The following is a 27,610-nucleotide window of genomic DNA, read 5'->3' on the forward strand; positions in this document are numbered from 1 at the left end:
GATGGCCCTGGAGGTAGCCGAGGCTGGCGGAGCCACCGAGAGGCGGGGCGCGGGGGACAGAGCGCCGCCATGGCGGAGGCCGCCGTGCTGCGCGTGCGGCACTGCCGGGCCGCCATCTTCTGCCGGCGGGCCCCGCCGCGCTGCCCGCTCTGCGGGCTGGGCCTGCGCCGGGCCGGGCTGCTGGCGGCCCCGCTCCGCCTGCCCAGCCCCTTCCGGCACGGCCACCGGCAGCCCCCAGCCTTCCTGCTGCGGCCCAGCAGCGGCAGCTTCCTCGGGTAGGGCCCCCGGGGGCAGGGCGGGAGGAGGCCGCGGACGAGGCCGCGGACAAGGCCGCGGCCCCCCGGGGGGCTGGGGGAGCGGTGACCGAGCGGCCGCTGTCCCCGTCACCCCCGTCTGCGGAGGGAGGGGCCTTTTCTAGAGGGTGCCAGGAGGGTTTTTCCCCCCAGGGAACGCCTCGGGGGCACCGGCCCCCAGCCCGGGGGCGTGGGATGTTGCTCACTCGTCACAAAATGAACCCGTTCGGTTGGGAAAGGCCTGTTTTAAGATCATCAAGTTCAACCGTTAACCCAGCACTGCCCAGATCACCGCTAAACCCGGCTCCTTCAGCACCCCTGTTTTTCTTCCAGAGGATACGACGGGAAATCCGATCTTCACGTTGGAATATCCAACAGTAACGGTAAAAAAAAAGTGTTTTGTAGCTGCTTCCCAAGCCCTGCCCCTGCCCCGAGCCGCCTGTCCAGCCTGCACGCCCAGCTCTGCCTTGTCCCCTCCCCCTAAGACAATCCCAGTGGCTCCACAGGCCCCTCTGAGCATCCTCTGCTCTTGGAATAACATCCAAACACCTGATGCTTTGCTGTTGAAGATCATAAAGTCCCATCCTTCAAGGTCCCTGCCAACCAGGATGGTTCTGTGGGTACTTCCTCAGCCTGCTGCAGGTGTCAGAGCTGGGAGCTGAGCTGTTCACTACAAAAGACTGTCCCATAAAGATAAAAAAAAAAAAAATCAGAGTCCCAAGAAGTGATCTCACCTTGTAGCAGGGAGCAGAGAGCTGCAAACCAAAGCCATGCACCTCTTCACTTGGCACAGAACAGAACTGACAGGTGACATCTATTCTGACACAGGGAAATAAAAAGCTAGGCAGCCTACTTCTTAAGTTACAGGCAATTCTGACTTACACAGTTTTTGCTAGTTCTGAACATACCCCTAATTCAAAACTAAACAAAATGTTAAAAAGCCACATTCCAAATCATATCAGGTTCTACTAGAGTAAGCTCACCCAGCAAAATCTCTCTTTAGATGTTTATTTAATAGAAAGATGGTCTAAGTTGGGGGTTTAAAAAAGAAGTTTGGTTGTCTCTTAAGTTGCTCTTGTTATCAAAAGACACCTGGAACTACACTGTAAATAAAAAACCAGGTTACTGATAAAAGCAAGGACTGCATTTTCTGCTGTAGCCACAGGTGCTTGGGAAGCTCGGGTGTATCCAGCCTGAGGGAGAATGGCACTATGGAAAACTAGCAGTAGCTTTCATCCCTGAAAAGTACATTTTTTTTAAAAATAGGATATGGATCCAGTTCTCCAGTGCCACCTGACAATCTGCTGCTCTTTATTTTCAGGTGTAGTGTATCATTACAACCAAGAGGGCATCCACAGATCTGAAACAGGATGGGAACAGTGCATTAGTGTCCCACTGGTACAGCCAGACATGTTTGGGCTTCTTCAGCAGTGGGATAAGCTCCTGGAGGAATTTTCTGTGGGAGAGGCCTGGCTTCCTCACAGGTATGTTGTTTAAAAGCTGGATGCCATAGGAGTTTTTAGTCTGGGATGATAAGCTGAGCTATTCTGTCTAGGACCCCACAAGGCTTGTGGTTCATTCAGAACCTTGCTCCTTTACAATACACATTTCTAACAAACAGGCTGTCCTGAAACTCACCAGCCCTGCTAAATAGAAGAAGAGTATTTTTAAAGTTGTAAGTAACTAACTGATCTGCAGGAATGTAAAAGCTCTAAAAGATTATTTTAGGGAAGTTTTCTTCAGCAACAAAAATCTGTGGTGTGAAACAAACAGTTCAATGAAACATTACCTTTAAGAGTATGCTGCTGAGCACAAAGCAGAAAAGTTCAGGTGCAATCTGTAGTGATTTCTTCCAGGTTTCAACAGCTTTGGGTGTATCTGCCTTTAGAGGCTGACCACACTGATGGGATTCTTGCCCAGATCCAACATCCAGATGACTTCTCTTTGTTGTCAGTGATCAGAAACAGGAAACACAGTCAGGCTCATCTCCAGCTCTCCCAGCTGGTTCCTAGCACTGCTCTGGGTAGTTAAATACTGAAAGACTTCCACAGGCTGGGAATTAAACCAGTCTGTTCTCAGGAGAACATTCAGTTCTTTGCAGCTTTCCTTGAAGCTGCTGATGATGGTGTTACAAGTAACACACCAGCTAAAACACAGATCACCAAGCTGGCTGGTGACAGCAGCCTGCTCTCCAGGGAAACACCAGCCCATCAGGAACAAACCTGTCTGTGAAGTGTTTCAATTAATGACCATGGACATCATCTTACCTAAAGGAAAAACCCACAATGAATCAAGAGCAGGTTTTAGCAATTCTGAATGTGCTTGGTTATAAAACTGCAGAGATGCTGTGTTATCTCCCCAAAACCAGGAAATGAAAGAAATTGACCTAGGGTAGAATTTTTAGATGTCTACAAAACTTGTAAAGCCAACAGGATTTGTGTCTCTTTGATACTTTTACAGTTCCCATATTCCTACAATTAACTTGGTGCCAGAAAAGCATTGCTGGCAGGTGGGCAGGTGTGTGCATCTCTACTACAAGCTTTTCTTTGGCTTTCCTCAGTCTGCCACCTCCTGACAAGTGACCTGTTTTTTCCACAAACAGACCAGGGACCTCTACACTGCTGAAAAGAGAACTTTTTTTTTTTTCCCCCAGATGTTAAATGAACATGTTTATTTTTTCAATGGACAGGAACTGTGATAAACTAATCCTGTAACTTGTTTGGGCTTGGGCCAAGCCTTCTTCTCTTGATTGCTTCTCATTTTCTGGAAGGATGGTATGTAACAGCAGCAAAGAACACTGCCCACAGCCATGACCAACAGTGTCTTCAATTACTGAGAGGCTGGCTTGGCTTGTCAGGATCTACACATGCTTCCCAAAAATGAGATGCTAACTGGACAACACAGAATCTTTTGCATTATAAAGTCTGCAAACAAGAATGAAAATAAGTTCCCTGCTCTGCTTCACGGTGGAACCAGCTGAGGTTGTGGACACACAAGTCACCCAGGCAGGCTGTGATGCAGTCAGTATTTCTGTCCTTGCAGAGCTGGCACAAATTACTGCTGGGAGTGTGACTGGCAGAGTGCAGCAACTGCATCACCACTGTAGTGATGGGATTCTCTTGATCTGAAGAAAGCTTCCAAGTCAGTGCCACACTGAAAGCAGCACACAGGGTGGCACACAATTAACAGTACTGCTGCAGGAAGAAGAGCTTTCAAAGTAATGAGAGTAACAATACATGGAAGAGCAAAGGTTAATAAGGCAAAAGCCAAAGAAGGATAAAAAATAAGGACTCATTACTGTGAAGTCTGCAGCCTTCATGTTGTTTTTCATGCTCAGTTTCTAGTATCCCTGGCTGGAAAGTACGACTTGCCACAAAGAGAATGTATTTAAGCACCAGCATTAAAGGAAGACGACAGTAATTCTTGCAGGGCAGGTGCTTCCTTCCTTCACTCAGTAAAACATTCCTCCATGCACAGTAATTAGGGCTTAGTGGTAACTCTTACTAACAAGGTGTTTCTCCCAGGTATGAAGAGCATGAGCACAACTGCTACACGTACGCCCTGGCGTTCATCAACAGCGTCCGCACCGCGCAGGGCAAACAGCCCATCAGGAAGAGTGAATTCACTGAGAAGTTTGTGATCCCACAGACAAGGAGAGCTTCCAAATACATTACTCTGCATCAGGAGCTGACAGCAAACGAGTTCTACATTGTACCCCTTCCCGAGCAAGAAAACAGTGCAGAAAATGAGTTGCTGTATTAACACATCTGCATCGGGCAATAGGAAGAGGAAGCCTTAAAGCTCCAAATCTCAGGGTTTGAGGTGCATGATCTACTAGTGGATTTAAAAACACAGTTAACATGTTAACTTGCACATGATGGAAGGATAAGGAATATGAACTTGTGCATTTGAGTGGAACAACATGCACACAAGGTACACACTACAGAAAACTGGTGTGGGAGCTACTCGTATGGAAGAGTGTTCTATTGACATGGTCTGTATGCTCTGTTCTAAGACATCTAATACCAGAAATCATAACTGCTGTGTAATTAAGGGTTTTAAGAAATGAGCTGTGGTAGCTTAAGTTGTAGCAAACCAAAAAGGTTTTTCCTGTCCCATTTGTTTACTGATGGACAGGGAGTTTGCACTGGTGTGCTGCTCAAATCCTTAGTCCATGGTCTAATGCAGATTCATGACATGCAAAATTATTTTTCTTTAATTACAAATAATATGCCAACAAATTAATCCAGCCTCCTTGCCAGATATATTTCTTTTCCAATTCTTCTTTACATTTTGCACATTTTTTCCCTAAACCAGGACAGATGCTTAGTATTAAAATATAATATTCTAGTGTCTGTATCTGTTAGTGTTTGTAATAAGCAACTGATTCCTCAGGATTTATCTTGAGGTTCAAAGTTCAAAAGTTAACAGGAATCCTCCAACAGCACTTTTACCTATTGCACATGACATGTCAGTATATCCTGAGGTCAAAATTTCTGCAGTCCATAATTTTGTGCAATTTTAATTTATTTACTTACACGTTAGTTTAAGAAAATAGCTTCAGCTTTTTTCCCTTCTACTTATTTCTGTAAAGCAAGCTGGTTTCAGTCAAGATGCTATTCTCAAAGATGGAGAAGGCTGGGGTTTTGCCCACAGCTAGTTTATACTTTTCTATGCACAAGCTGCCTTACCCCTGCCCCCAGCACTGCCCAGCTGCATGCACCACTGGACACACTGCCCCCCTCCACTGTCTTCCACTCCTTGCTAAATTCTAAGTTACAGCTCCTTTAAAAGCATATTCAAAACCCACAGCACAACAGAGACCCCCAGCTTGAAATGCACAATTCAGCTGCTGACAGAGGCCTCCCACCCTCCCACTCCTAGTGCAAGTCAGAATTTTCCTCAGCTAGGATTTGGCTTACAAATCCTGAGTCAGAATTCACACCTCATCTAAGTGCTGTAACACAATAAACACAGTAAAATACAAATGCAATGGCAAGTATCAGTGCTATGGTACAAGTATCTAGTGAAAGGTATTTGATACAACTACTGACACATGCAGTGGTCACCTGCAGCTAGGAATAACATGCCTTGCCACCTACAGCCAAAACACACATACGTGTTCAGCTTGAAAAAGCTGTGCAATTACAAGTTCCAGTTTACATCTTTGCAGCAGAAGCTGTATTAACCAAAACCAAAGACTAGAGGACCTGCCACTTGAGGCTGGGTGTAGTTTCCTGCACTCAGAACGTGGCTTTACAGTCTGAACTGCCTAAGCAAATGAGACTGTGGGTTTGTGTTTGGTGAGAGCAGACCAAACTGACAAGAGCTTTTGCCAGCCCTGGTGAATTTCCTGCCACCAGGAGGCAAAACCCCTTTTACAGTGAATGAAAACAGCACAAAGAAAATCCAACAATGTCACTGTCACCTGCTGTCCTGGCTGTGGCAGCAAATGTGTCCTCTCACAACGTAGAGGGAGAAAAAAAATAAAATCTTAACAGTAGGGTGAAGCAAGGAAGCCTATTATTCAAAGACTACGGTGGAATTCAAATGCCTGAATTTAAAGCAGCAATACTTAAAATGCAGTGTAGCTGGTACTTAAGCCTCCTGGCTCCACTTGAAAGACAGCTGAATGCCTGCTGGGTTTGTTTGTTTTCCAAACGTGGCTTAGCAATAGCAAATGTCATAAGTAGGAACCTGCAGTCCAGATGATTAAACCTTAGAAGAAAGCTAGGGGAGAGCAGGCATGTAGTACAGCAAGGCAGAACTGTGGTGCCTCCCAGGCAGTCCTACAACATACAATAGGGCAGGGCAGCTTAAGGGACAAGACAGCTTAAGGGACAAAGGTGCTTAGACCCCAGAATTAATTTCAATCCAGGTGCATTCTGGCAAGAGTTCCTCAGTTCTGAGCAGTGCTTGCACATAGAAGCCACCAGATTCCAAGGTCTAGGCACCTAGCAGCAACATGTTAGACACCCAGTACTGCCACAACCAAACCTCTCCCCAGATCTACCTCATCAAGGCTAAGGAAGTCAGGTTTTGGCTGAAGAAGAATGGTACCATAGGCATCTCAAAAGGTTATTTGACTCACTAATTACTGCTGGCTTTTAACTAGTTAAAAACTAGCAGTAAAACTGAGGCCTTTCAAGCTTAAGTCCTCATTTCTGGAGAAATGTAGGACTCTTGTGAAGTTAGCCTTCAAATTCCTAAGTTCAGCTCTGAAGAACCTGTGAGAGACTCCCAGAAAACTGGGATCCCCCATGGCTTTGGCTGTCAGGCAGACAGTCAGGCTTTGGGCAGCTCTGCAGCCTGCAGCCATCATATTACCAACACCATGAATAATCATTGCTGTCTAGCTACCACTCAAAGGTATAAATTCAAGCTTTAAGGAAACAAGTATTCTGAGTTGGGACACAGCTTTAGTTTATATGCATTATAGTAGTTATGTTTCCAAGAAAAGATTCTCCAGCAAACAGGATACACCTCATTTTAATTAGCATTTGTACATACCAACTGAAGATGCTGACAGAAACCGTTCTGAGGCAATGGTTCATCATGAGAAAATCAGGTGAAAAACAAGATGTGGTTTGTAAAAAACTTCAGTTCTTCTTACACAGTCAGTTAGAAGTCATCTTGCTCACTGCGCTCCCGGGAAGAAACCCAACGGCTCACAATCAGTTCCTGAAATAAAAACCAGCAATCATTATGGAAGAACCAAACAACTACAGGCAATCAGAGAGGGACAGGGATTAAGCCTTCAGCAGATTGACATGTGTTGTGTGACCACTGAGAAATTCCACTAGATGACTACGTTTGTTCCTGAAGTGAGCTTATGGCCTCCACAGGTATCCCTGTTTCCCCACACAAATACCTACACTCACAGTAGCAGCAACATTCAGATGATCTTAAGTCTTTAAACAGCCTGTAATGCACTTCTTATGCCTTGGGGCACACAGGCATCTAGTTTATTTTATTGTAGTTATGCATGCAAAAACCAAAACATGCTGAAGAGCAAGCAACAGCTCCAGAGGGCTCCACAGGCAGCTGTGCAGCTGCCCCAGGACAGAGCTCCACAGGCACAGAAGCCATTACTCACCTGAACCTTAATTCTTTTCATACATTCTGGTGTTGACATCTCTTCTTCCGTCATGTCAGAGGGTCTAATCAAATAGCAAAACATAAGTTCCTGTTGGTAAACAGAAAACATTCATTTCAACTGATTTCCTTCTATACAAGTTTTAGATTAATTACAAATGTAGATACCAAGTCTCCTACAAGATGACTTTTGCAAACCCAGCTGAGGAGAGCTGTATAATATGCATATTTCATCTTCCTTATGAAAGCAGAAGTGTCCCTTGGGTCTTTCTTCTGTTCCTCACACTACTTTTAACATTCCTACAAGCAACAAAACTTTAATAAGCTTCTTCCAGAATTCACCTGGATATTGACAAAAGAAACTTGTTGGCTTGCTGACAGCTCCACCTGTTCTTCAGCAGACCAGAACCAGGATTCTCTTTCCAGCCTCACTCCAACTCCCTGTTCTTTGGAACTAAACACAACATTTATCATTTTAGAGCTATTTTAGATCTAGTATTTTACACTTACCTTAGAAGCACTAGCAGTTGTTCTGTTCAAGCCAGACAAGGACTTCCAGTTGAGTGGTCTGCGAAGAGAACCTTCAAAATTGTCATCAACCATTTCAGCAAGGACAGAGTAACTGGAAAACAAAGCAGACAGGACAATTCACAGAAAGAAAACGACCATTTTAGGAAGGTCAGGAAACTTGAGAATTAGAACCTAAAAACTGGCATTAAGCAATATGCCAGCATGCAGTATGTTGTGAAACTTAAGTCTCTTTCTACTAAACAAAGAGGAGGAAAGATGATGCTGTGAATATGCCTGGGGCACTTTCCCTCCCCCCAGATATTTATAGCCAATTTATTATCTCAGAGTTCAGTCTGAGAAGCTAATGAATAAAACCAATTATAATTCCTTATAATTTCTCCCAAATTAGGCAAATTATCCATCCATATTTTTAAAACTCAGTATTACTACATCAAATTACTTTCCTGAATGTGTTCTTCATGCCTGCTAAATATGCTCATGGCAGCTTTTAATGTGTGGCTACTGTTACATGGATTCAATGAAATTGTGCTGATTAGTACCTCTGCTAAAAGGACTTTGGCATTGCCAGTATGAACACATCTGGCAAAGTATTGGGTGTGAAGAATTCTGTGCTTACCCAGTGAAGATCCTAAACTTGTGTGGGAGAATTTTATTGATTTGAAACTAAGAAATTAGACAGAAACATGAGTTTCAAACCTTGCATGATAGAAGGGGGGGCCTTTTCGATACAGCACTGAAAGGAAAGAGAAACACCTCAGTTAGATCATCATAGAGTTTCCAGCTGAGCTTAATACCTGTGTCCATAAATGTTTTTTCCAATGTTTTCTCAGTTTTAATCACACAAGACAAAACTTCAACGCTTTTGAATTCTGCTCAGAATTAAGTTGTCCCAACAAGTGGAGAGAGAGGGAAGAGACAAAAAGCCACTGGAGCAGCAGGTTGACCCAGGGCAGGGGGGTGGCAGGCAAAAGATAAAGAAGAGCAGCCAAAGGACACTTAGCAGTTGCTGGCGGAAGAAGTGTAGGGTGGAATTTTTCTGTTACAGGCTCAAGGTTTTAACACTGTATTCACAACAGGAGTTGAGCCACTGGAGTACTGGAGAACTCCTACTACCTTTAAACTAATCCACTTCCTTTGTCTGGCACACATCCAGAGGCAGTGAGTTGCTAAACAACAAAGTCAGGGCAGAACACATAGGAACAGTGAACAAACTAGTATCAATTTCACACATACATCAGGTGGTCAACAGCAAAATCCCATCTACAAGCCAGGACACTAAGAACAGTGATGATGAATTCAGCCAAACCTACACACAGATCTAAAGGTCTAGCTCAGTACAACTTCAACAGACTCAAATACACAAACCCTCAAATTAGAAAACTGTCAGAAGCATTAAAACACCTGCTGGTTTGTGTCCATCCATTAAAAACATCTCCCTTCATGCACATTTTCCTGTAAGGACAGGCATTACTGTATTGTTTATGTGAGCTGAATGTAGTTCTTGAATTACTTAGCAAGGGATTACAGACACTACTAATTATTCTGTAAGATTAAAAAACCCACCATTAACTAACAAGCAAGTCCTTTTCCCCTTCTCCCCCCCAAAAAGAAAAACAAACCATAGAGAGAAACAGCCTCAGCAGTAAGTTCAGCAGAAGCCCAGCTTCCAGTAAATGGGATGATGAATAATGAGATGTGAATTGGGATCTAGATGCAAACCTGCCATTCCAGAGACTGTCATGCTAACACTGGCCAAGATGTGCTGAGAGTGGGAAGAGAAACTTGGGAAGGGACTTTCAGTGCAATCCTGTATTAATTATTAACCTCACGAAGCAAAACAACGTGCCTCCTCAGCTCCTGGAGATGGGGTGTTACACTCCACTCATCCTAACTTCATTGCTAGTCAAGAAGAAGTCAGTGGCAAATGGTTCTGTCTCTCTACTCACAGAGGTCAGATCCATACTTCAGCCCCACCTTGGGGACCCAGCCCTTGCTGCGGAAGTAGTGATAGGCCATGTAAGTGGTCTTGAAGTTGGGCTTCACTTCACTGAAAAACTCCCAGAGCTTCACAATCGTGAGGGGCTCCTGCAAATCACAAGCAAAGCACTAACGTGACTGTTCATGCTGCAGCAGCTACAGAACATAAACATCTAGCAAATGGATCAAATACCACAGTCTGCTGCAAAGAGCATGGACTTCAGGCAATAAAGTATGGAATCCCTACCTATAGGGCAGAAACCTGTTGCTCCATTTGGTGGGTTTTTTTAGCATTTCACCACCAGTCCCATAATGCCCTTGTTTAAAGGAAAAGCTGATCAATCTTAAACTAGAAGCATAGGTTCCAATTATTTTGTCATTACATTAACAATAGCTTGATATACTTATAGAACCATAGAACCATTCAGGTTGGAGAAGCCCCTTGGGATCACCCAGTCCAACCATCATCCCCACTCTACAACGTTCTCCCCTAAACCAGCTCCACCAACACCACATCCAAACCACCCTTCAACACATCCAGGGATGGTGACTCCACCACCTCCCTGGGCAGCCTGTTCCAGTGTCTGAAATATTATAGATGAATTCCTTTCCTGTTTCCAGAAAGAGACAGTATTCAGCATATTTATTCCTCTGGTACTTATTTTCCCTATATTTCCTACCTGTGTTACACCAAAACCTTTCTTTACAGAAAGATTGTGCTTACCTTTATTTGCCTTAGTAAACATAAAACATTCAGACCAATATTTCACAAACAGAAATATCATTACTTATAAGAAATACTTCCTAATTACTCTGCTTGGTGTTTCCTCCTCCAGAATTAAGAGCATAAAATACTGCCAGAGATAGTAACAACTTCAGACCAAAACATTCAAACTGACAGGTATGCCCCAGTAATCCAAAATTAATCAAATCTCTTACCTCACCATAATGAATACTTAAACATCCCAGAGCATACACCAAGAAAAAAGCCTGGAAAAAATACAGAATAAATTTAACTGATAGCTAGACTCTTCCTGTAGTTTCTATTCCATGCAAGAAGAAAGGCTCAAATCAATCTCCAATTCATTTTATAGAAAAATCCTAATGTCATGATGACAAACAAGTTGCCTGGAGGTTTCCTTTGTCTTCATGATCTTCCCATTTCCACAGACACAGCACTGCAAAAAATCTCTGGATGTGCTGCAGCCTCCTGAAGGCACCATGTTAAAACTAACATCTGAATATATTTATAAGCAGCACAATCAAAGCAGGATTTCTATAAATGTTATAGTCATGGTATTTCTGTACTTAAGTCCTATCACTGGTCTCTTTGTCACTGGGATTATTCCTCTAAAGCAAATGGAACTGGATTCTATGTTGGGTTTTTTTTAACCATATCATCTAATCATCACAGGTTATTAAAGTAAGTTGAATGACTAAGAAAATCCAACCTCTTAGGAGACACAGGAGAACTCTGTACATCAGCAACAGGTATTAAATTACACAGTAACACAGATTAATGTTTACTTCTCAGATTAAAAATAAACCCACTTGTACTGTACTTGAAACATACCTCTTCCAAGCTGAGTTGTAAATATTCAAAAATCCTAAATGGATTTTTTCGGCACACTAGCTTTTCCTTCTTGGCAAGCTACAAGAAAAAAATGACTGTGTTACTAAAACTTTAAACTGGAAAATATCCTGAGTTCTGAAAACAGGAGTGACTCTAATTTTTTCTAAAATATTAGGACACTCTTTATCCTTACATTTTCTTCTCCAGGGGCAGAGTCTTCTTCAGGACACAAGGTACCTTCTTCCTCCTCTTGCACCAACACGTATTCTGGAGCACACTCTTGTGCCTTGATGGTGTCACACCATCTTTGCCCAGCGCCCCCCTCAGCCCTGCAGCTGCCAGGAACCAGAAAGCCTTGCTTCTCACCAGCCACTGCACCACCCTCTTGCACCTCCCCCTGGTCCTCTTCTTTAGAGCCACTTTTGGCCACTGAATCTCCTTCCAAACAGGCCTTCTGGTAGCCCTCCTCCTCATTCTCAGGACGTTGGGCTGCTCCATTTCCAGCCTCTGTAGAAGACTGACTGGGAAGTTTTGTATTTTCTGCATTTTGGCTCATTCTGTTGCAACTATTACTGGTTTGTTCAGCTCCTTCCTCTTCCAAAACTGGCAGCTCAAGAGGTTTAGTGTAGTTTTCTAGAATTTTGGTGACCGAGCAGTCATCAAATCCTTGCTCCTGCAAAATACTTTTAGCCCACTGGACGTGATACTGGTACCTGGTAAGCAAGCAAAATAAAGGAAGATTCTACTGTGTCACATCCTTTATTTAACACCTTAGAACCAAGCATCTTAAAAATGGGAGATTCAAGACAGCTCACAAACCAAATCGGAACAGAAACTACCTTTGTTGTTTCCCTGAGAAAGCAATAATCCCATCAATGAGCTAGGAGCTGGCAGCTGTGAATATTTAGAGTATTTTTCAATCATGATAGAGTTTTTAATGCCCCTTCAATTATTTCTCCTTGGAAGATAACATTAATATGCAGGTGAGGACATTAATATTCCTTCCATGAAAGCTACAGGTGGAGCTGCCCTCACTCAAACCTGCACAACTCTAGGACAATATTCTCTGTTTCCCAAACCAAAACCCTAACACAGCCATTACAGACCACGTAATGGAGAGCTACAAAGGCAATGAAATGCACCTTCCATCTCCCAACACAAAATGTGAGTCCCTCTGAAGTTGCATAACAAAACTCCATCATTCAGTGCTGTAGCCTGTGTTATAAAAAATGGAAACCTCTTCATCCTATGAATTAATTACCATATAATTTGCACTCACAGATCTCTGCTGAGAGAGATCATGATGCACCTTCTGCACCAATGTCATGACACCTTCACTGCTGCTCAGCTGGATCTGCTGGCACATAAAGCACTCACAAAGCAGAATACTAATTACAAGTGTTTCTGCAACTGGTCATAACTGTAGCAGCAGCACTAATAATATTGCTACTGTTTGTCTTACCTAAAGTTGAGGACTGAAGAAGCATCACTTTTACATTTAAATGAAGTTATTTTTTAGAGTTACCATGAGATTCAAGCAAACAGAATAACTAACTTTCATACCCTCACAGTTAGTTCATATACTGTTTAAGGGGAACAAAATAAATATGTGGTCCAACAGCCTCTTTTGCTAAATTTAAAACTAGCAATGTTAATAGAGACTATTTAAAAAAGCAAATGACACACTATCCAAGTTCAAGAGCTGCCTCAGCCCATATCATAATAATTCAATAAGGAAATGGGAAAGTTATTTTAAACAGCCTTCTCCAGAAACTTCTCCTTCTTCTTCTCAACTGAGAAACAAGTTTATTATGCTTGATATAATCATTTATTAATTAATTACCCATCTGATTATGCATGCACTCAATCTAGGCTTCTACTCAGCAATTAATACTTGCAAGCTTACATGAAAAAACATGCTGAATTTCACCTACTCTATTTCTAGTTTTTCTGATGTAACTTATACATTAAATAGGAAAGAAATAGAAGTAAGCAGTGTTTATACAGCCAACAATCTGAAAATCAGTAAAATAAACTAGAATAATCTGTTTCATTAAAAAAAAAGGAATAAATTAATGTAAATGAACTTACTTTTTGGACGATATTATAGGCATGTTTATGTTAGCACCTGTATAAAGAAAAATCATATGTTGTTTCATCCATATAAAAATGTTTCCATGTGTTTTTGATCCCAGAGATCATCTGCAGCCTGGAAATTAACCCCATTTTCAACACTCTGGGCCATTGTGGTCCCACTTGTCTTCAAGAAGGACACAGAATGAGAAGAGGTACAGAGGCAACAGCCTGCACAAGAGAGACAACTAAATACACTGTTTTATCCCCTAAATGCACTATTTTTCTCCAGCCCACAACAAGATTATTTCAGAGGGGTATCATAAAATCCAGAATGACAAAACAACCAGGAGTAGGCCAGATGCAACTTGCTGCAAGATTAAAAAATTCCCATATCCTTGCCTCATAATTTCATGGACATGGAAGAGACGAAGAGAGTAGGGATGGAAGTACAAACAGGCACAACTTACCTTGCCACTTAGCAACCAGTGAAGGATCTGAAATGCTGTACACTGGTCGACTTCTGGAAAGGATGCCTTTTCCAAAATAGCCCTTCAAAGAAAGGGAAAACTCCATATTAGGATCAGTCATCAGACCAAGATGAACTTATTTCCAACCATCAAATGTCAACGGCCAAGATCAGCTGAGAAAGAACAGGCTTCTGCAGCAGTTAAGCTAGTTGCTTGGCTTCTGGCAACTAGTTCCATGTTAAACACCTGCATTCAGATTTAACCAGTGGAGGGTCTTTTTCCTCCATGCTAAATATTGGTCAGTTGGCATCTCCAAGCAGAATTTTCAAAGAAGATGCAGGAGAAAACACCTGTGCATGAATGTTGTGACCAATGCATAACAGAAAACAAAGAGATGGATAAAGCTACTGCCTAAGAATGGTGGTGAAATGGCATTTGGACACAAGAGGCTTAATGCAGCTTATTGTGCTCAGGAAGAAATCACTCTGAAGATAAAAAGAATTCTACAAGCATTTATAAAACCTCAATAATCCAACCTCCTGAGCTTTAAAAACAAGCAAAAGCTTTTCCAAGGTTGCATAAAATGTTGACAGGAGAAATAAATCTATCAAACATGAAGTCTTTGCAGCTGTGATTGAGCTCATTCCAAAATTCCTATGCTGGGATAAGAATTAATTACTTTTCACATTTGATACAGAATATATGTTTTCTCCTGATTTCAGGAGAGGAGGGAGATATGGAGAATTACTGGAGGTTAAAGGGGAAGGAAAGCATAAGGGCAGGCAGATTTTAGCAAGCATTGTGCTTTACCTAAGTTTTTAAACACTACAAATCCTGTGCAGAGAGGGTACAGCACCTTGTTATAAAGCTGCTCAATATCTTCAGGGTTCCTCACAAGAACGTTGTTGTTAAGGATTTCAGCCTGGCATATTCTGAAATCCTTCCCACCTACATCCACAGGGAAAGGAGACACATAGGACTCAAAAACTCTTCTTTTCCTTCTCGGGGGATGGAAAACTGCTTCTGCCATTTCCTAATATTACTCTTTCCTCCTAAAAAAAACCAAAACAAAGTGGAAACAAAACAATTTCATGTTCAGGAGTTCAAAGTTCACCCATTTTTCGTATTTCAGCAACATCCCCTTCCCAACAGCAAACCAGCAATACATCCTACAGCACAACCCAAGTGCAATTGTGTAACTATTAGGCCAGGCAAACATCAGCAGCGATTTGCTGGTGTTATTTGTTCATCTTCTTCCCTTGGGCATTGTAGTATTGCCCGAGGAACAGCAGAGGATCATTCTCAGCCAAGAGTTTATAAAGTAAACTGAAGATGAAAAGGTGGGTAACACGAAGTTGTTGCTTGAAAGAGTCCAGGTGATCCAGTGAAGATGATGAAGGGAGTGGAACATCTCCCTGATGAGGAAAGGCTGAGGGAGCTGGGTCTCTTGAGCTTGGAGAACTGGAGACTGAGGGGTGACCTCATCAGTGTTTACAAACATGTAAAGGGTGAGTGTCAGGAAGATGGAGTTAGGCTTTTTTCAGTGATGACCAGTGATAGGACAAGGGGCAATGGATGCAAACTGGAGCATAGGAGGTTCAATGTGAATGTCAGGAAAAATTTTTTTACTGTGAGAGTGACAGAGCCCTGGGCCAGGCTGCCCAGAGAGGCTGTGGAGTCTCCTTCTCTGGAGACATTCAAGACCCACCTGGATGCGTTCCTGTGGGATGTGCTCTGGGTGACCCTGCTCTGGCAGGGGGGTTGGACTGGGTGATCTTTCCAGGTCCCTTCCAACCCCTGGGATTCTATGATTCTGTGAAATGCTGAAGAATAAAGCAGAGAAATGAATGAACAGCAGAAACCACAGCGAAGTACAAAATGTGCTGAACAACGAGGGGAACAGATGTCGAGGCAGGTTTAGACAAGGGAGCCCCTTTCAGAGGGCGATGGGACAAGGCCCGGGAAGCGCGGGGGGGGGGGGGGGGGGCAGGATAACCCTCCCTTACAGCCCCGCGGGGGAGCGGCCTCAGGCCCTGCTGCTGCTGCCCAGGCACACGGGCCTGTCCCAGGCGCCACGACCGGCCCCGCAGCCCTCACGCAGGGAGGAGGAGGAGGAGGAGGAGGAGGAGGAGGAGGAGGAGGAGGAGGAGGAGGAGGAGGAGGAGGAGGAGGAAGAGGAGGCTGGGGCCAGGCCGGCAGCGCCCAACGCCCACCCCCGCAGCCCCGCCACCCGCCCCGCCGCTCCCGCCTGAGGCCAAGGGGGCTGCGGCCACCGGGAGAACCCCGGGAGGACACCGGGAGAGCCCCGGGACACCCCGGGACAACCCCGGGCGGCCCCCGAGCAGGCCGCCCCGCAGGCCCGTCGCCATGGCAACCGCGGGGGCCACGCACCCCGCCCCGCCGCACGCGGAGGCCGCGCGCCCGGCGCTGCCAGCCCGGCGGCCGCGCATGCGCAGGGAGGCCCCGCCCCCTCCCCCGGGCCCTGAGGGGCCGGTCCCGCCTCTCCCGCCTCTCCCGCACCTCCCGCTCCTCCCGCACCCAGCCCCCTCTCCCGGCCAGCTGTGCAGCCTGTGTCCCACCCCCTGCGTGGCGGGATGAGGGTGCGGGGACCCCCCCCCCCCCCTCCACCGCTTCCCCGGGAGCGGCCGCGGGATCCCCCCGGCCTTGAGGCCTTCCCCAGCCAGCTGCGCGGAGCCGTGAGAAGCAGCCAAGCGCCAGGAAATCTTTTGAGAGAAAAATGACGTTGTGTGTGGAACACCCGCCCATGAAGTGAGTGGTGAGCTTCACCAGGAGGAGCAGTTGAGACCCCGGCGGCGGGAGGTGCGGCAGGGAGGTGACTTCCAGCCGGAGGCGGTGGTTCCTGGCGCTGGGACCAGGCCTTGGGCTGCCGGGACCGTGCAGGGCCCCTCACCGAGCTTGTGAGCAGCAGCAGCTGCGGCTGTGCAGCTTAGTACCCCAGCCTGATCCAGGAGGTGCCGTTTTTTTGCTTTCCACAAAACGGTACCCGAATGAAATGCAAACCGTTTTCACCAGAGGAGCCAAGCATCCCTTGTTCTGTTTTGGTGAGCCGTGGGCTTGTTACCGGTTTGAACCGTGCCCACCCAGTTCATTTCCACACGTGCAACTAAAACGCAGCTGCTGTTCCTTGCTTTGGGGGTGTGCTGTGAGGTGCCACTCCCACAGGAAGCAGATCGAGCCTCTTCAGCTCCAAGGAGGCAGACTCTCAGTAGAGAACTCTCATTTTCAACAGAGTGAATCAGTGAATTCGCTACGAAGAGCTGGAAAGAGACATCGTTCCTATAAGCTGTTTTATCTTAATTCCCATTTTCCAGGCTTGTGACGCCTGGGGAGGGGGCAGTACTGGTCATAAGGCCACACAGAAAATGTAGGCAAAACGTGACAATGCTAAGCTAGTCTTCTTACTGTTACTTCCTACAGAGGTGCACTTCATATACCAGGTCATCAGTTAATTTATTGGAATGTTGATTCACATACAAAGTGTTGAAGCTAAACCAGAGGAGCCTGTTGTGTTCGTATCACCAAAGCACCCAGCAACACTCTGATAACTTCAGATTTGTTCTTACAGCTCTGCCAAGAGAACACCTCTGAGTTAAAGTACTCCAGGGAACAACATTAAAGTAAGGTAGTATTAAAGATGTTACTTTGTTCAATAAGTCCTTCTAAATTTGTCCAATCGAGCCACTTTTACGTGGAAGTGGGAGTTTATCTAGGCCAGACCTATCTATGTTTTCTCGTTGTGCAGACACATTACTATGAGAGGTACACCACAGTGAGAAGCAGACAAAACATTAAAAAAACTGCAGGTCAGTTGCTTTCTTTCACATCTCATTATCTTCCTGCAGCCTTGAGAGGGAAACCACAGCATGTGCCATTGAGTCCGTTAATTGAATCACACTACTGTTTCTTCAACCAAATGTCTGCTCTCATTTCTGATTACAAGCCCAGATTGTGCTTCAACCAGAAATTCTTCTATCTGAAGGACAGTTCTCTTAAAAGATGAGTCATGGAATTTTTGTTTCAGGATGTCAATAGCTATACAAGATGTTTTCATGAGTATCTGGATCTCCCTTTTTATGATGAGGCAGCAAATGAGAAGGCAGCAGCTAAATGACTGGCCGTGGCTCTGAAAAGCAAAGATTGTGGTGAATCACAAACTGGGGGTGAGTTAGAGATGTCACACTGCTGTGAAAAAAAGGTGTCCCACTGGAGTTTATACACAGGGGTGCTGTGACATAGGGAGTCACTTGTCAGTTCTGCATAACTGATGGGACTGCAACTGAGGCATGTCCAGGTATAAGAGCATTTAAACATAGTGATTGGAAGGGGTCAAGAAGAGAGGGACAAGAGTGACCTGTAAGGAAAGAATGAAATAATTCAGTCTAGAAAAGGTAAAATGGGCAAAGCAGACCATTGCAAAGAGGGAAACCTGCTTTGCTCTTTATGAGCACTGGATAAATAAATAGAAGGAGCAAGGAGATTATGTTACAAAATGATGTTGTGCCTGTGTGGTGAGGATGACGTTGTCCTTAACTAGGAGGGTTGTCCTGTGTCCATCACTGGAAATGTTAAGAGCAGGTTAGATAATGTTCAGATAAAGTTAATTCTGCCTGGAGACAAGAGACTGCACGAAAAGCACTGAAGGTCCCTTGCATGGGGTTTTCCAGGATGTATCCTTCCAGGAGCTTTCCTGATCTCCGCAGTGCGGCAGAGGATGCAGTACTCCGTGCTGCCCTGCAGAGGCTGAGGGCCTGCCGCGTTTGTTAAGTCATCTTTCAGCTCCCCATTTCTGTTTTACAGTCTTTCAGTCCAGGAATGTTATTATGAGAACAGACTGTTTTATGTTGTCTCTGGCTGATTCACTGCTTCTAATGCAGAGGACTTGATTGCTTACTATTTCTTAATACTCACCTGAAATATCCCCTTGCTCTTTATTAAATTTAGGTCCAAAACAATCTCAGCTTTCTGAAAAGACAAACATGACCCTCTTTTCCAAATCACGAGGAGAACAACTTGGTTGTAACCCTTCAGTTCTAGAATTGCATTGCCTTAAACTTTGACACAGTTGCCTTTGCTGCATAATCTTCAGTTGCCCTTTGCCTGGCTCTCAGTGCCCTGATGTTCCCATTGCCAGCCCCAGAATTCCCTGCACCATGGTCCCAGCTGGGAACATTACTGCATGCATAGTAGTCCCTCTGAGCTAGCAATATGTATTTCCAGGGGGAAGTTGCTAGCTTCTGCTCTGTGCTGTGACAGGATTTCCCAGTTGGTGGTAGAGGAGTAGAACAGAAATAGGCACAGTGGAAAGATCTGCTCTTACCATCAGGCTTATGAAATTCTTTCTGTGACCACCTACATGGTAATATCCTTTAAAATCTACATAAGCATTTGCAGTCATGTACTCTCAGCCTTTCTGTGGTTTATTGTGTCCTTCCACAGTAACTGTTACATTACCAAGTTTGTCTGGAATCATTTAGATGAAACATTGGTTTATAAAATAAGAGCTCATTTAATATTATATTTATTGGCTAATATTAACTAATATTCATGCTATGAAGATTCTACTGCCAGTAAAACTAAGTTGCCATCTGCAAGAAAGTCCTTGGCAGTTTTGTTAGCCAAGGTGGTTGTTTTCTGGATGTTTGGGGACTTTTATAAGGAGTTGGGAAGTTAATTCCCAGTCCTATCTCAGCCAAAACATACAGACCAGGTACTCTTTAAATACATATTTTACATTCTTAGGCTTATTAAAAAGAAACAGAAATATCAGCCTGTAAAACTATTTGCCTATGTAGCACTCTCAAGGAAGTTAGTTATAAAATGCTAAAAGAATGACCTATTCTTGTAGTGTATTTAGGAAATTTTGGATTGCATATGAAAAAATAATAAATAATGTTTTGTATAGAATCCCATGAAACTCAAGACACGATTCATCATCAGCATAATTTCTGTCTCTGGTTTCCACAGAATGTTCCTATGAAGTTTTCTTATCCCATTTAGTTGTAGTCCACAAAAGAAACATGACACTGTCTTTTAAATAAGGCCCATTCCTTTCTCACAAGGTGATTTGAGCAGCAGTTGGAGGATGGGCTGTAGCTATTTACATTAGCCAGTTCCACTTTCCCCAGACTGACAGAGATTCCCATGGAAATTCTGGTTACATTAACTTTGACAGAGATATGGGTCTGTTTTTGGAAACTTTTAAGAAAAACAACTAGGGAATAGTTTTCACTTTATTAATATGCAGTATCTTAATTTTGTTTATTAAAGAAATAAATCAAGGTTGGTTTCTGCTTAGTTTCAGATGGTTTTCACAGGAGACAAAAAAAGAGAAGTCAGACAAATGTTGGCCAAGCATCAGCCCAGTAAGAAATCCCATAACAGCAGAAATCCCAAGGTGGGCAGCAGTGGGGTGAACAGCATGAGAAAAGAGAACGTTAGGCATGAGTAGGTACTTAGCATACTTACTGCAGACATGGAAAAGGGGTTTGTGTTCTTGGAGATTAAGCAGACTTGGATGAGGAGTTGTTGGAGAACCATTTGACCCAGCTGACATCCCATCACATCAGTGTGTGGCACCAGGGCTCTGCAGGCATCACAGTGTACAGTCTCACTTTCTTGTCCTCAGAGCTAGCTCACAAAGGATATTATTTATAGTGTCACAAGCTATGTTATGTATAATATTACAAATTGCATGCACTGGAAAATGATGTAAATATTAATTTTCCCTGCATCAAGGCTTTTAACACCTCCAAAGTTGTCACTTTCCTTCTCCCCATGGAAACTAATGCAAAAGATCTGAGCTTGCAATTTCAGGGCAAATTAAGGGCACTTAAAACCTCTGGGTTTGCCCCATCCCTGGAGCTCCAGTATCAGATTTATTTACCTTTTGTTGGAGAAGCATTTGTTCCTTCATGGGTCATTAGTTTCTCTGCTTCATCAATCCCCTGGGTAAGCTGTGAGATGACGCACAGCTTCTGTTTTGCCAGATTCTGACTCTGTCACCTTCACCTCATGCAACGAAGCAATGGGCCAGGCAGTGAGAAGCAAGGACAAAACTCCAGGCCCTGCAGCAAGAGAATCCGTGAAAGTCAGTTTCACATTTTTTGTATTCCCATTGGAAAGGAAACTGTCATAATTAGATGTCTCCACTAGATGTCCATATTTCAGCAATTTTCAAATTTAACTTCAATGAACGTAGCTGCCCTGTGCAACAGGCATAAAAAATTGCTATGCTCCATTGAGAGATGTAAATACAAGATAGATTTTCATATATTAGTGAAGTTGTGCACCTGGATTTTCCTATAAAAAGGTACTGAATCTCGTGCAAAGCACTCAAAACCCACCTTTCACTCTCAGAAGATGGTCCCTTACGGCTGGCAGACTTTTCAGATGTTGAATATTGTTTCTCTGGTTGTTCACAACCTTGCCTCTCTTAGGATTTTTCAAACGGTTGTGTGCTTTGTATTAACTTGTAGGAACCAATAGTTGTAAAAAGCTTTTAAGACTTTTTTCTTTGGTGTTTTTTGTTTTTTTTTTTTCAGTTTGGCATCTAGTTTTTCTACATGCAGTTCTTTTTTTGGAACTCAGATGCGTGCAGAATCCTAAACCAGTGGCTCAGATCTTTAGATATGCCTGCATCATTGTTAAATCATTGCTTTGCTCATAACATTTCCCTTCAAGTATTGACGGCTGCTGTTTATCTGCTTTTCTGGGTGTCTCATGGGTGTTGGACAGCACAGTTATGCTCACGTGCACCTAAGAATGGTAACTGAGCACACGTTTCTCTTTATGCTGACCATTTTAAACAGTGTGTCGCAGCCTTTTGGCCTTGGTGTTCATTTGCTGAAGATGCTTTTAATTGCTCTGGCTGTGCAAGGAACCTTAGGGAAGCTGGGAAGAGCAAAGACTTGCTCCTCATCTGGTGCCAAAGCAGCCAGTGTCATGGCTGCAACTCCAAACATCTCTTTGTACGCACAGGCAGAAGGGTGGCTCTGTCCTTGCTCTGCTCCTTTGCCTCAGCCAATCTACAGTCATCTTTGTCTTGCCAAATTGGTGACATTCCTGCTTCCCTGATTACCTGTCAGACTGCAAACACTGATACCAGTTTCCTCTCTGACGTGTTTCTGATTTGCATTCCCATTCACAGGTCAGAGACCAGTGATTTAGTTCAAATACTAGGGAGTTCCACAGAGCTAAAATGAAGGCCTTAGTTAAGATTACAGTTTATCATGAGCTGAATTCTGCTCTAGGAATATCCCAGAAGAGAGACATTTGTCATTTGTTTTTCTTCTGGTTTCCCAGACCTTTTTAGTTTTGTTAAATGTAAGGGTGGAATAGGTTTTAGAGAATGCTACATACCAGAGCAGCAGCTTCCAGGACCAGATGCAGACAAGGCACTAGTGATTTATAATTACCATAGATGTGAATATAACATCTAAACCAGAACTTTTTTTCTAACACTTTTACCTCATTTACAATATTAAGGACACGGAAGAGGTTGTTTTTATTGTGTAACAAAATGAAAAGTTGGGGTTACTCCATTTAATCTGGACCGTGCCTGATCCAGGAATGTACTTTAACATGAGTATCTGCCTTTAAGCACATAAACAATCCTACTGGCATCAGATATTAGCTGAAATGTGTCTCAAAGCTCATCTTAAATGCTGTCTCGGTTCATGTGTCATAACTGACAAAAGGACAAAATAACAAGCAAATCAAGATAAATCCCTAAATCATCACATTCTAAGAACTGAAATAAACCAAATAAATCAATTTGTTGCCAAAAGTATATATGTTTTTAAATAAAAAAAAAAAAGAAAAAACAGAACATCCTCTTACGGAATATATTCCAATCTTGAATATTTACTTTCCGTTTGTTTAATAACAGGAAAAGGTTTGTAGCTCTTTTGTTGAGTTTTACATGTCAGCATCTTAATATTCCTATGGTATTCTTAAAACCTTTACCAGGAAAAAAAACAGTGCCATGGCCTGTACTAGGAAATGTTCTGTTTATTTTAAATGCATTTATGAGCACACAAAGGCAAACAATTACCTATCATAAACCAAGGGAGCAACTTGTAATGGCTTGATGTCTCATTTGTACTTCTTTATATAGTTCCTTGGCTCATTTGTCCCTGCCCTTCCTGTGTTCTTGTTCTCTACCTCTCTCTGTACCTTTTGAACTGAAGTGTAGTTGAAATCCTTTTTTTCATTTCCCCATTACCTGCTGGGCTCTGCTTCTTTTGGTGTCTCAGCCATAAGGAACATTGGGCTAAAGGTTTGTCATACATCTGTTACTGCATCCACAGGATAAGGACTATCCTGAGCATGAAGAAGTGAATCCTAAAACTGAAGGGCTGCTTTTTAAGTACATAGCCCTTAGACCAGGCACTGAGAGCCAGTATGACAGATAGCTCTCAAAGATCAATAAACTTCTTACAGGGGTACTTTAACCTGTCCTGGCCTTGCCTGTTATATTGTGGCAACTGCAGTAGCTACAGCAAATCTGAGCCTAATCATGTTAAAGGAGTAGGATAGTCCTGCCACTGCAGGATAGACCAAATGACATCAAATAGGCTAGTTCTCTTCACAGAGCTTTAACGTGATAGGGGCTTGTTTGAACAATGAGTAAGGCACAAACAGGTAGCAACTGGAGTCCCTAGAATTATAACTGTGGGCACAGTAGTGTTTGAAATCCAGGCTTCAGATTAAGAAAAAAGTAAATATCTCATAAAAGGAAGTGCAAACAGTAGGGGAATCTTGTTTCCATCTGTCAAGCTGTGTAAAGAATAGAATGCTTAGCTTTATGTAGGCTACTGGGGCTTGGGCTTTGGGGACATCTTATTTACTTGAAGTAGTTGGGGAGGATGTGTGATCACCTGGTCACCAAGTTGTTCTACGTCTTCACTGACTTAGCTACACAGCAGAGCTTTGGCACAGACACCCAAGTTTCAAAGGTAAACATAAGGCTCCAAGACCCAGGCTTCACTGATCATATCTATCTCCTGATTTTTGTCATTAAAATGAGATTCAGCAGAGAACTAGGATCACTACCACTCCTTCAAACATGACTGGTCTCACATCCATTGAACAAAAACCTAATGCTGTTGTTCTGAGGTAGTTTACCAACAGTCAGTTTGTCCAGGAAATACCTTTCATAACTCAGAGGACTGTGGCCAGTTATCTGTAGAATGGGTTGGTCAAGCACGGCCTTTTAAAACTGTGTGCTAATATGGGGGTCCTACTTCAGCTAAAATAGTCTACCTGGAAAGATACTTAGTCTATCAAATGGAATTTAAACATTATTTAGTAGTGAGGGCTCTGTAAGCAAGACATGATTTGGAAATCCGGGGGTGAAGAAAGAGGAGATTGCACAGAAGGACTTTCTACATTATTCTAAGAATTGAAAACCGTGAGCATATTAGCCCTGATCATGAGCATGGCACTGGAAGAAGTGACTGCATTAGTATGAACACATTAATAAGATATTGACAACACAAGCAAATTAAAGAGGTTGTCATAGGGCAGAACTGGTTGGACTTTTCTGAGCAGTACAACCAGTCAACAGTGCTTCAAATCTCAGAGGATATGTTGTAGGTTGAAAATTACCTCAGCTAACCAGTTGGAAGAGGGGCATTTTATGTAGCACTTGGAAATGGATGAACTAGCAGAGAGGCTGCCATGTGGCTTTGTTTCTTTGCTCCAAATGCAGGCTTTTACACCTTGAAATAAATAACTGTTGGAACTATTCTGAAGTAAAGAGATAAGACTAGGCACATTATTTTTACCATGATGTATCTGTCCTGTTATCCAAGCCCACACATGGAGCTGACCTTGGGGTGTTTAACTCAAGGCTAAACTGAAGTGCTTGGTCTTTGCTGTGCTTTTACCTCAGGGTTGCTTCTGCATGTTAGTTGCCACGACGTACAAATCATAGCTTTTTTAGCAGCCAAGTCCAGCCCTAACTCTGTGTTTCTGCATGGTTGTTTTCACACATGATGAAGTTTACAACAAGCTACGATTTTTTTGCTCCTTATATAAATCCAGAAGAGAGGCATGTGGCCAAGCAATATGGGTGGCTGTATTTGAATACCAACAATCTTGTCCTCGCATTGTAGCACGTTGTGAAACCTGCTGTGCAATTTATGGCATGATTGGATTTCATATCACAAGGGAAGAGGAGGATTAACAGTCACATGGCCACTAGATATTGGTATTCTGATTTGTAAAGCAATACATACAGGCATGCAAATCATTATACACATCCCAGCAAAATTATACATGAACACCCCATTTCTCATATTCTTTCCTTGACAATAGTAGATCAAAATTACAAATGCAATTTACTGATCTAAAATCAGCTTTCAACATTTATCATATTTCATATAAGCGATTTCCATCCTGTTGTGTCCTGAAACATTAGAGGAAAATGAGGGATATTGGAATTGTTTAACACCTTCAACCTGTCACGGATGGAAAACTCCATCCATAGATGAATAGGTTCCATTCATTGTATTAGACCCACAATGTCCCCTGGGAGAATCACAGTTCTGCTAAATGCCTCTAGAGCACTGGATGATGTATGTGAGTCTTGGATCGGGAAAATCACTTGTAACCAGAGAGCCCCCTAGTGAATACACCCCTGAGAAGGCTCACATGTACCCTTTTAAAGTGTTTAAGGTCTGGAACAACTTACACATACTCAATTTGTTCTAGATACAATTGTATGAGTTTAATATATAGGCTGCCTAGAAGAATGGGATGAAACTTCCTGGTTTGTTACATCATTGTCCACCCAGGGTGAACAGAGAATCATTGTGTGCTGATACACAGAACGTAATCATTTGGAGAATGATAAAAGAACAAAATTGTGAAGGGACAGTCTCCAAGACACATGTACATGTGTTCCATATTTGCAGTTAGCATGTTTTCATATTCCATGCAAGCTGCTGTCAGGGGCCAGCTGTGACTTTGGACATTTATGGCATTTAGCAGATCTGTGCGTGCTTCAGAAGAATGTTACAGTTTAAGCCATGCATGCTTTCCTTACTCTTTTACCAGATCCTAGAGAAGGTCGGTGCTACCTTTTGCCTGCAAACTGCTTCTTTAGCTTTCTTTTCACCTTGAGGTGTAAGTTTTCCAATGGGTAGTGCTTACTGATGCAAGCATTTTAGATGTATTTACCTTTGTGAAAAATGTTTTTATATACCTTTTGAATTGTGGTATAAATACCAGTATATTTCTGTCTCAGTACTGTAAGCTTTCTCATTCTTCATGTTCTTCATTCACTTAAGTTATAACAGGTACTTTTGTCTTGCCTTAACCTTTTCTAGGGCAGGGACTGTTTTCAAACGCAGCCATAGTGCAGCAAAGTTAAACCTGGTTCCTGTTTGAATCCTTAACACTGCTTTAATGCAAATATCGTGGCATTGCATATCAATTTTTAAAGCTGAAGTTACTCAGTGGAAAGTCTCACAGGCCCCAAATTAGCAAAACCTTTGTAAAGTTCATATTACTAATCTGTGGAATTTATAACGAAGGTGTTGAAATCACTTATGCTTTTGCTGACTCATTTCCCCCACGGGGTAGCTGATGACCTCAGAAATATCCTCACAGAAGTTCGGGGCACCTAGTTGCCATTTGTACCCTAAAGAACACACTGAACTCTCAACACTAGTTGATCCTACAGTTTTTGCTTAACATACCTTACTGCATTGCAAACCCCAGTCTATTTCAAATGCCATTTTCTTTTCTAATCTGTTGTGACTCAGATGCTAAGTTAGTGTGGTATTTACAAAATATCTGTATCGCCATGAATTTATCTTGCCAACAGAAGTTAAATGGTTACATATTAAAAAGATTTTATAAGCATGATATGCCACAGTAAACATTAGTAAAACTGTTCTAAAACTATTTCTGTCTTTTGTTGGGAAACAAATTATTGAGGCTTGAAGGGGAAGGCTGCTTAATAAAAGGAAGGAGAATTAAACATACTGAGGTTTTAAAGGAACTCTGGTTTGCTGATTAAGTACTTTCTACAGAAATGCAACTAGTGTTTCCTTCTTTAAAAATTCTTAAATCAGGCCCATATGCCAGTAAATTACTTTCTTTACTGTGGGTGGAGGTTTATTTTTAGTCCCAAAACCAGTATAGATTAAGACAGCAGGCTAAAAATCCAGGCATCTGCATGCTAAATAAACTGCCACACACTTGAACTCTTGGTGTCAACTCATTCATCTTACCGTGGCTCAGCTTAACTTTCTGTTAGAAACAGCTTTTCAGTAGCCATCTGCCAAGGCTATAAACCTGCCTTACACCCCAATCCCTTTCCTTACCTTTCTGAAAGCATCTTTCAGTTGTTAGGCTTCTTGCCCTTGATTTTATTGGGGTTGAATTTTGCAGTACTTTGAGTCTCAGAGTGGGGCTGGAATTTCATCTTCTTGTCTATAAACTTGCCTCTCAATCTAAAAGCAGGACTGCTTGGCAAGTAGTATTACTCCCTTTGGAAGTCTGATGACTGGTGGTCACTATAACCACATTGCCCTTTTTTAAAACAAAAATATCAGTCTCTGTGTGTG

General features: G+C 43.0%; 2 protein-coding genes across 4 annotated transcripts in view; one reads left to right on the forward strand and one right to left on the reverse strand.

The window, feature by feature from the left end:
- The first annotated feature begins 13 nt into the window (after positions 1 to 13).
- On the forward strand, positions 14 to 4,643 carry MKRN2OS (MKRN2 opposite strand). Its single transcript, XM_051627116.1, has 4 exons — positions 14 to 275; positions 627 to 676; positions 1,615 to 1,777; positions 3,818 to 4,643. Exons 1-4 carry the CDS (start codon positions 70 to 72, stop codon positions 4,053 to 4,055), a joined length of 657 nt encoding a protein of 218 aa, XP_051483076.1. The 5' UTR covers positions 14 to 69; the 3' UTR covers positions 4,056 to 4,643.
- The window catches only part of TSEN2 (tRNA splicing endonuclease subunit 2), a 603,350-nt gene continuing 577,861 nt past the window's right edge, over positions 2,122 to 27,610 (reverse strand). Inside the window, exons 2-13 of one of the 3 annotated variants that reach the window (XR_007890296.1) lie at positions 14,869 to 15,064; positions 14,013 to 14,094; positions 13,561 to 13,597; positions 11,663 to 12,182; positions 11,470 to 11,547; positions 10,836 to 10,886; positions 9,866 to 10,004; positions 8,616 to 8,652; positions 7,899 to 8,010; positions 7,390 to 7,479; positions 6,804 to 6,974; positions 2,122 to 2,235 (exon numbers count right to left, since the gene is read on the reverse strand). Coding sequence is in view for 1 of the 3 variants with exons in the window: in XM_051627103.1 (XP_051483063.1) it covers positions 6,915 to 6,974; positions 7,390 to 7,479; positions 7,899 to 8,010; positions 8,616 to 8,652; positions 9,866 to 10,004; positions 10,836 to 10,886; positions 11,470 to 11,547; positions 11,663 to 12,182; positions 13,561 to 13,597; positions 14,013 to 14,094; positions 14,869 to 15,042 (1,380 nt within the window). In the remaining 2 variants the exon portion in view is untranslated. Of the gene's footprint in view, positions 2,236 to 6,754; positions 6,975 to 7,389; positions 7,480 to 7,898; positions 8,011 to 8,615; positions 8,653 to 9,865; positions 10,005 to 10,835; positions 10,887 to 11,469; positions 11,548 to 11,662; positions 12,183 to 13,560; positions 13,598 to 14,012; positions 14,095 to 14,868; positions 15,065 to 27,610 lie in introns of those variants that run through there. The other 2 variants (XM_051627103.1, XR_007890297.1) reach the window with 2 other exon arrangements.

Source organism: Apus apus, chromosome 9, assembly GCF_020740795.1.
Source record: "Apus apus isolate bApuApu2 chromosome 9, bApuApu2.pri.cur, whole genome shotgun sequence".
In the NCBI taxonomy this organism is placed as follows: Eukaryota; Metazoa; Chordata; class Aves; order Apodiformes; family Apodidae; genus Apus; species Apus apus.

Excerpts from the sequence above, each read along its gene's own strand:
- MKRN2OS (XM_051627116.1), top strand. The coding sequence starts at position 70 with ATGGCGGAGGCCGCCGTGCTGCGCGTGCGGCACTGCCGGGCCGCCATC. Across the intron at positions 276-626 it reads AGCAGCGGCAGCTTCCTCGG|AGGATACGACGGGAAATCCG; the intron begins GTAGGGCCCCCG and ends TTTTTCTTCCAG. Across the intron at positions 1,778-3,817 it reads GAGGCCTGGCTTCCTCACAG|GTATGAAGAGCATGAGCACA; the intron begins GTATGTTGTTTA and ends TGTTTCTCCCAG.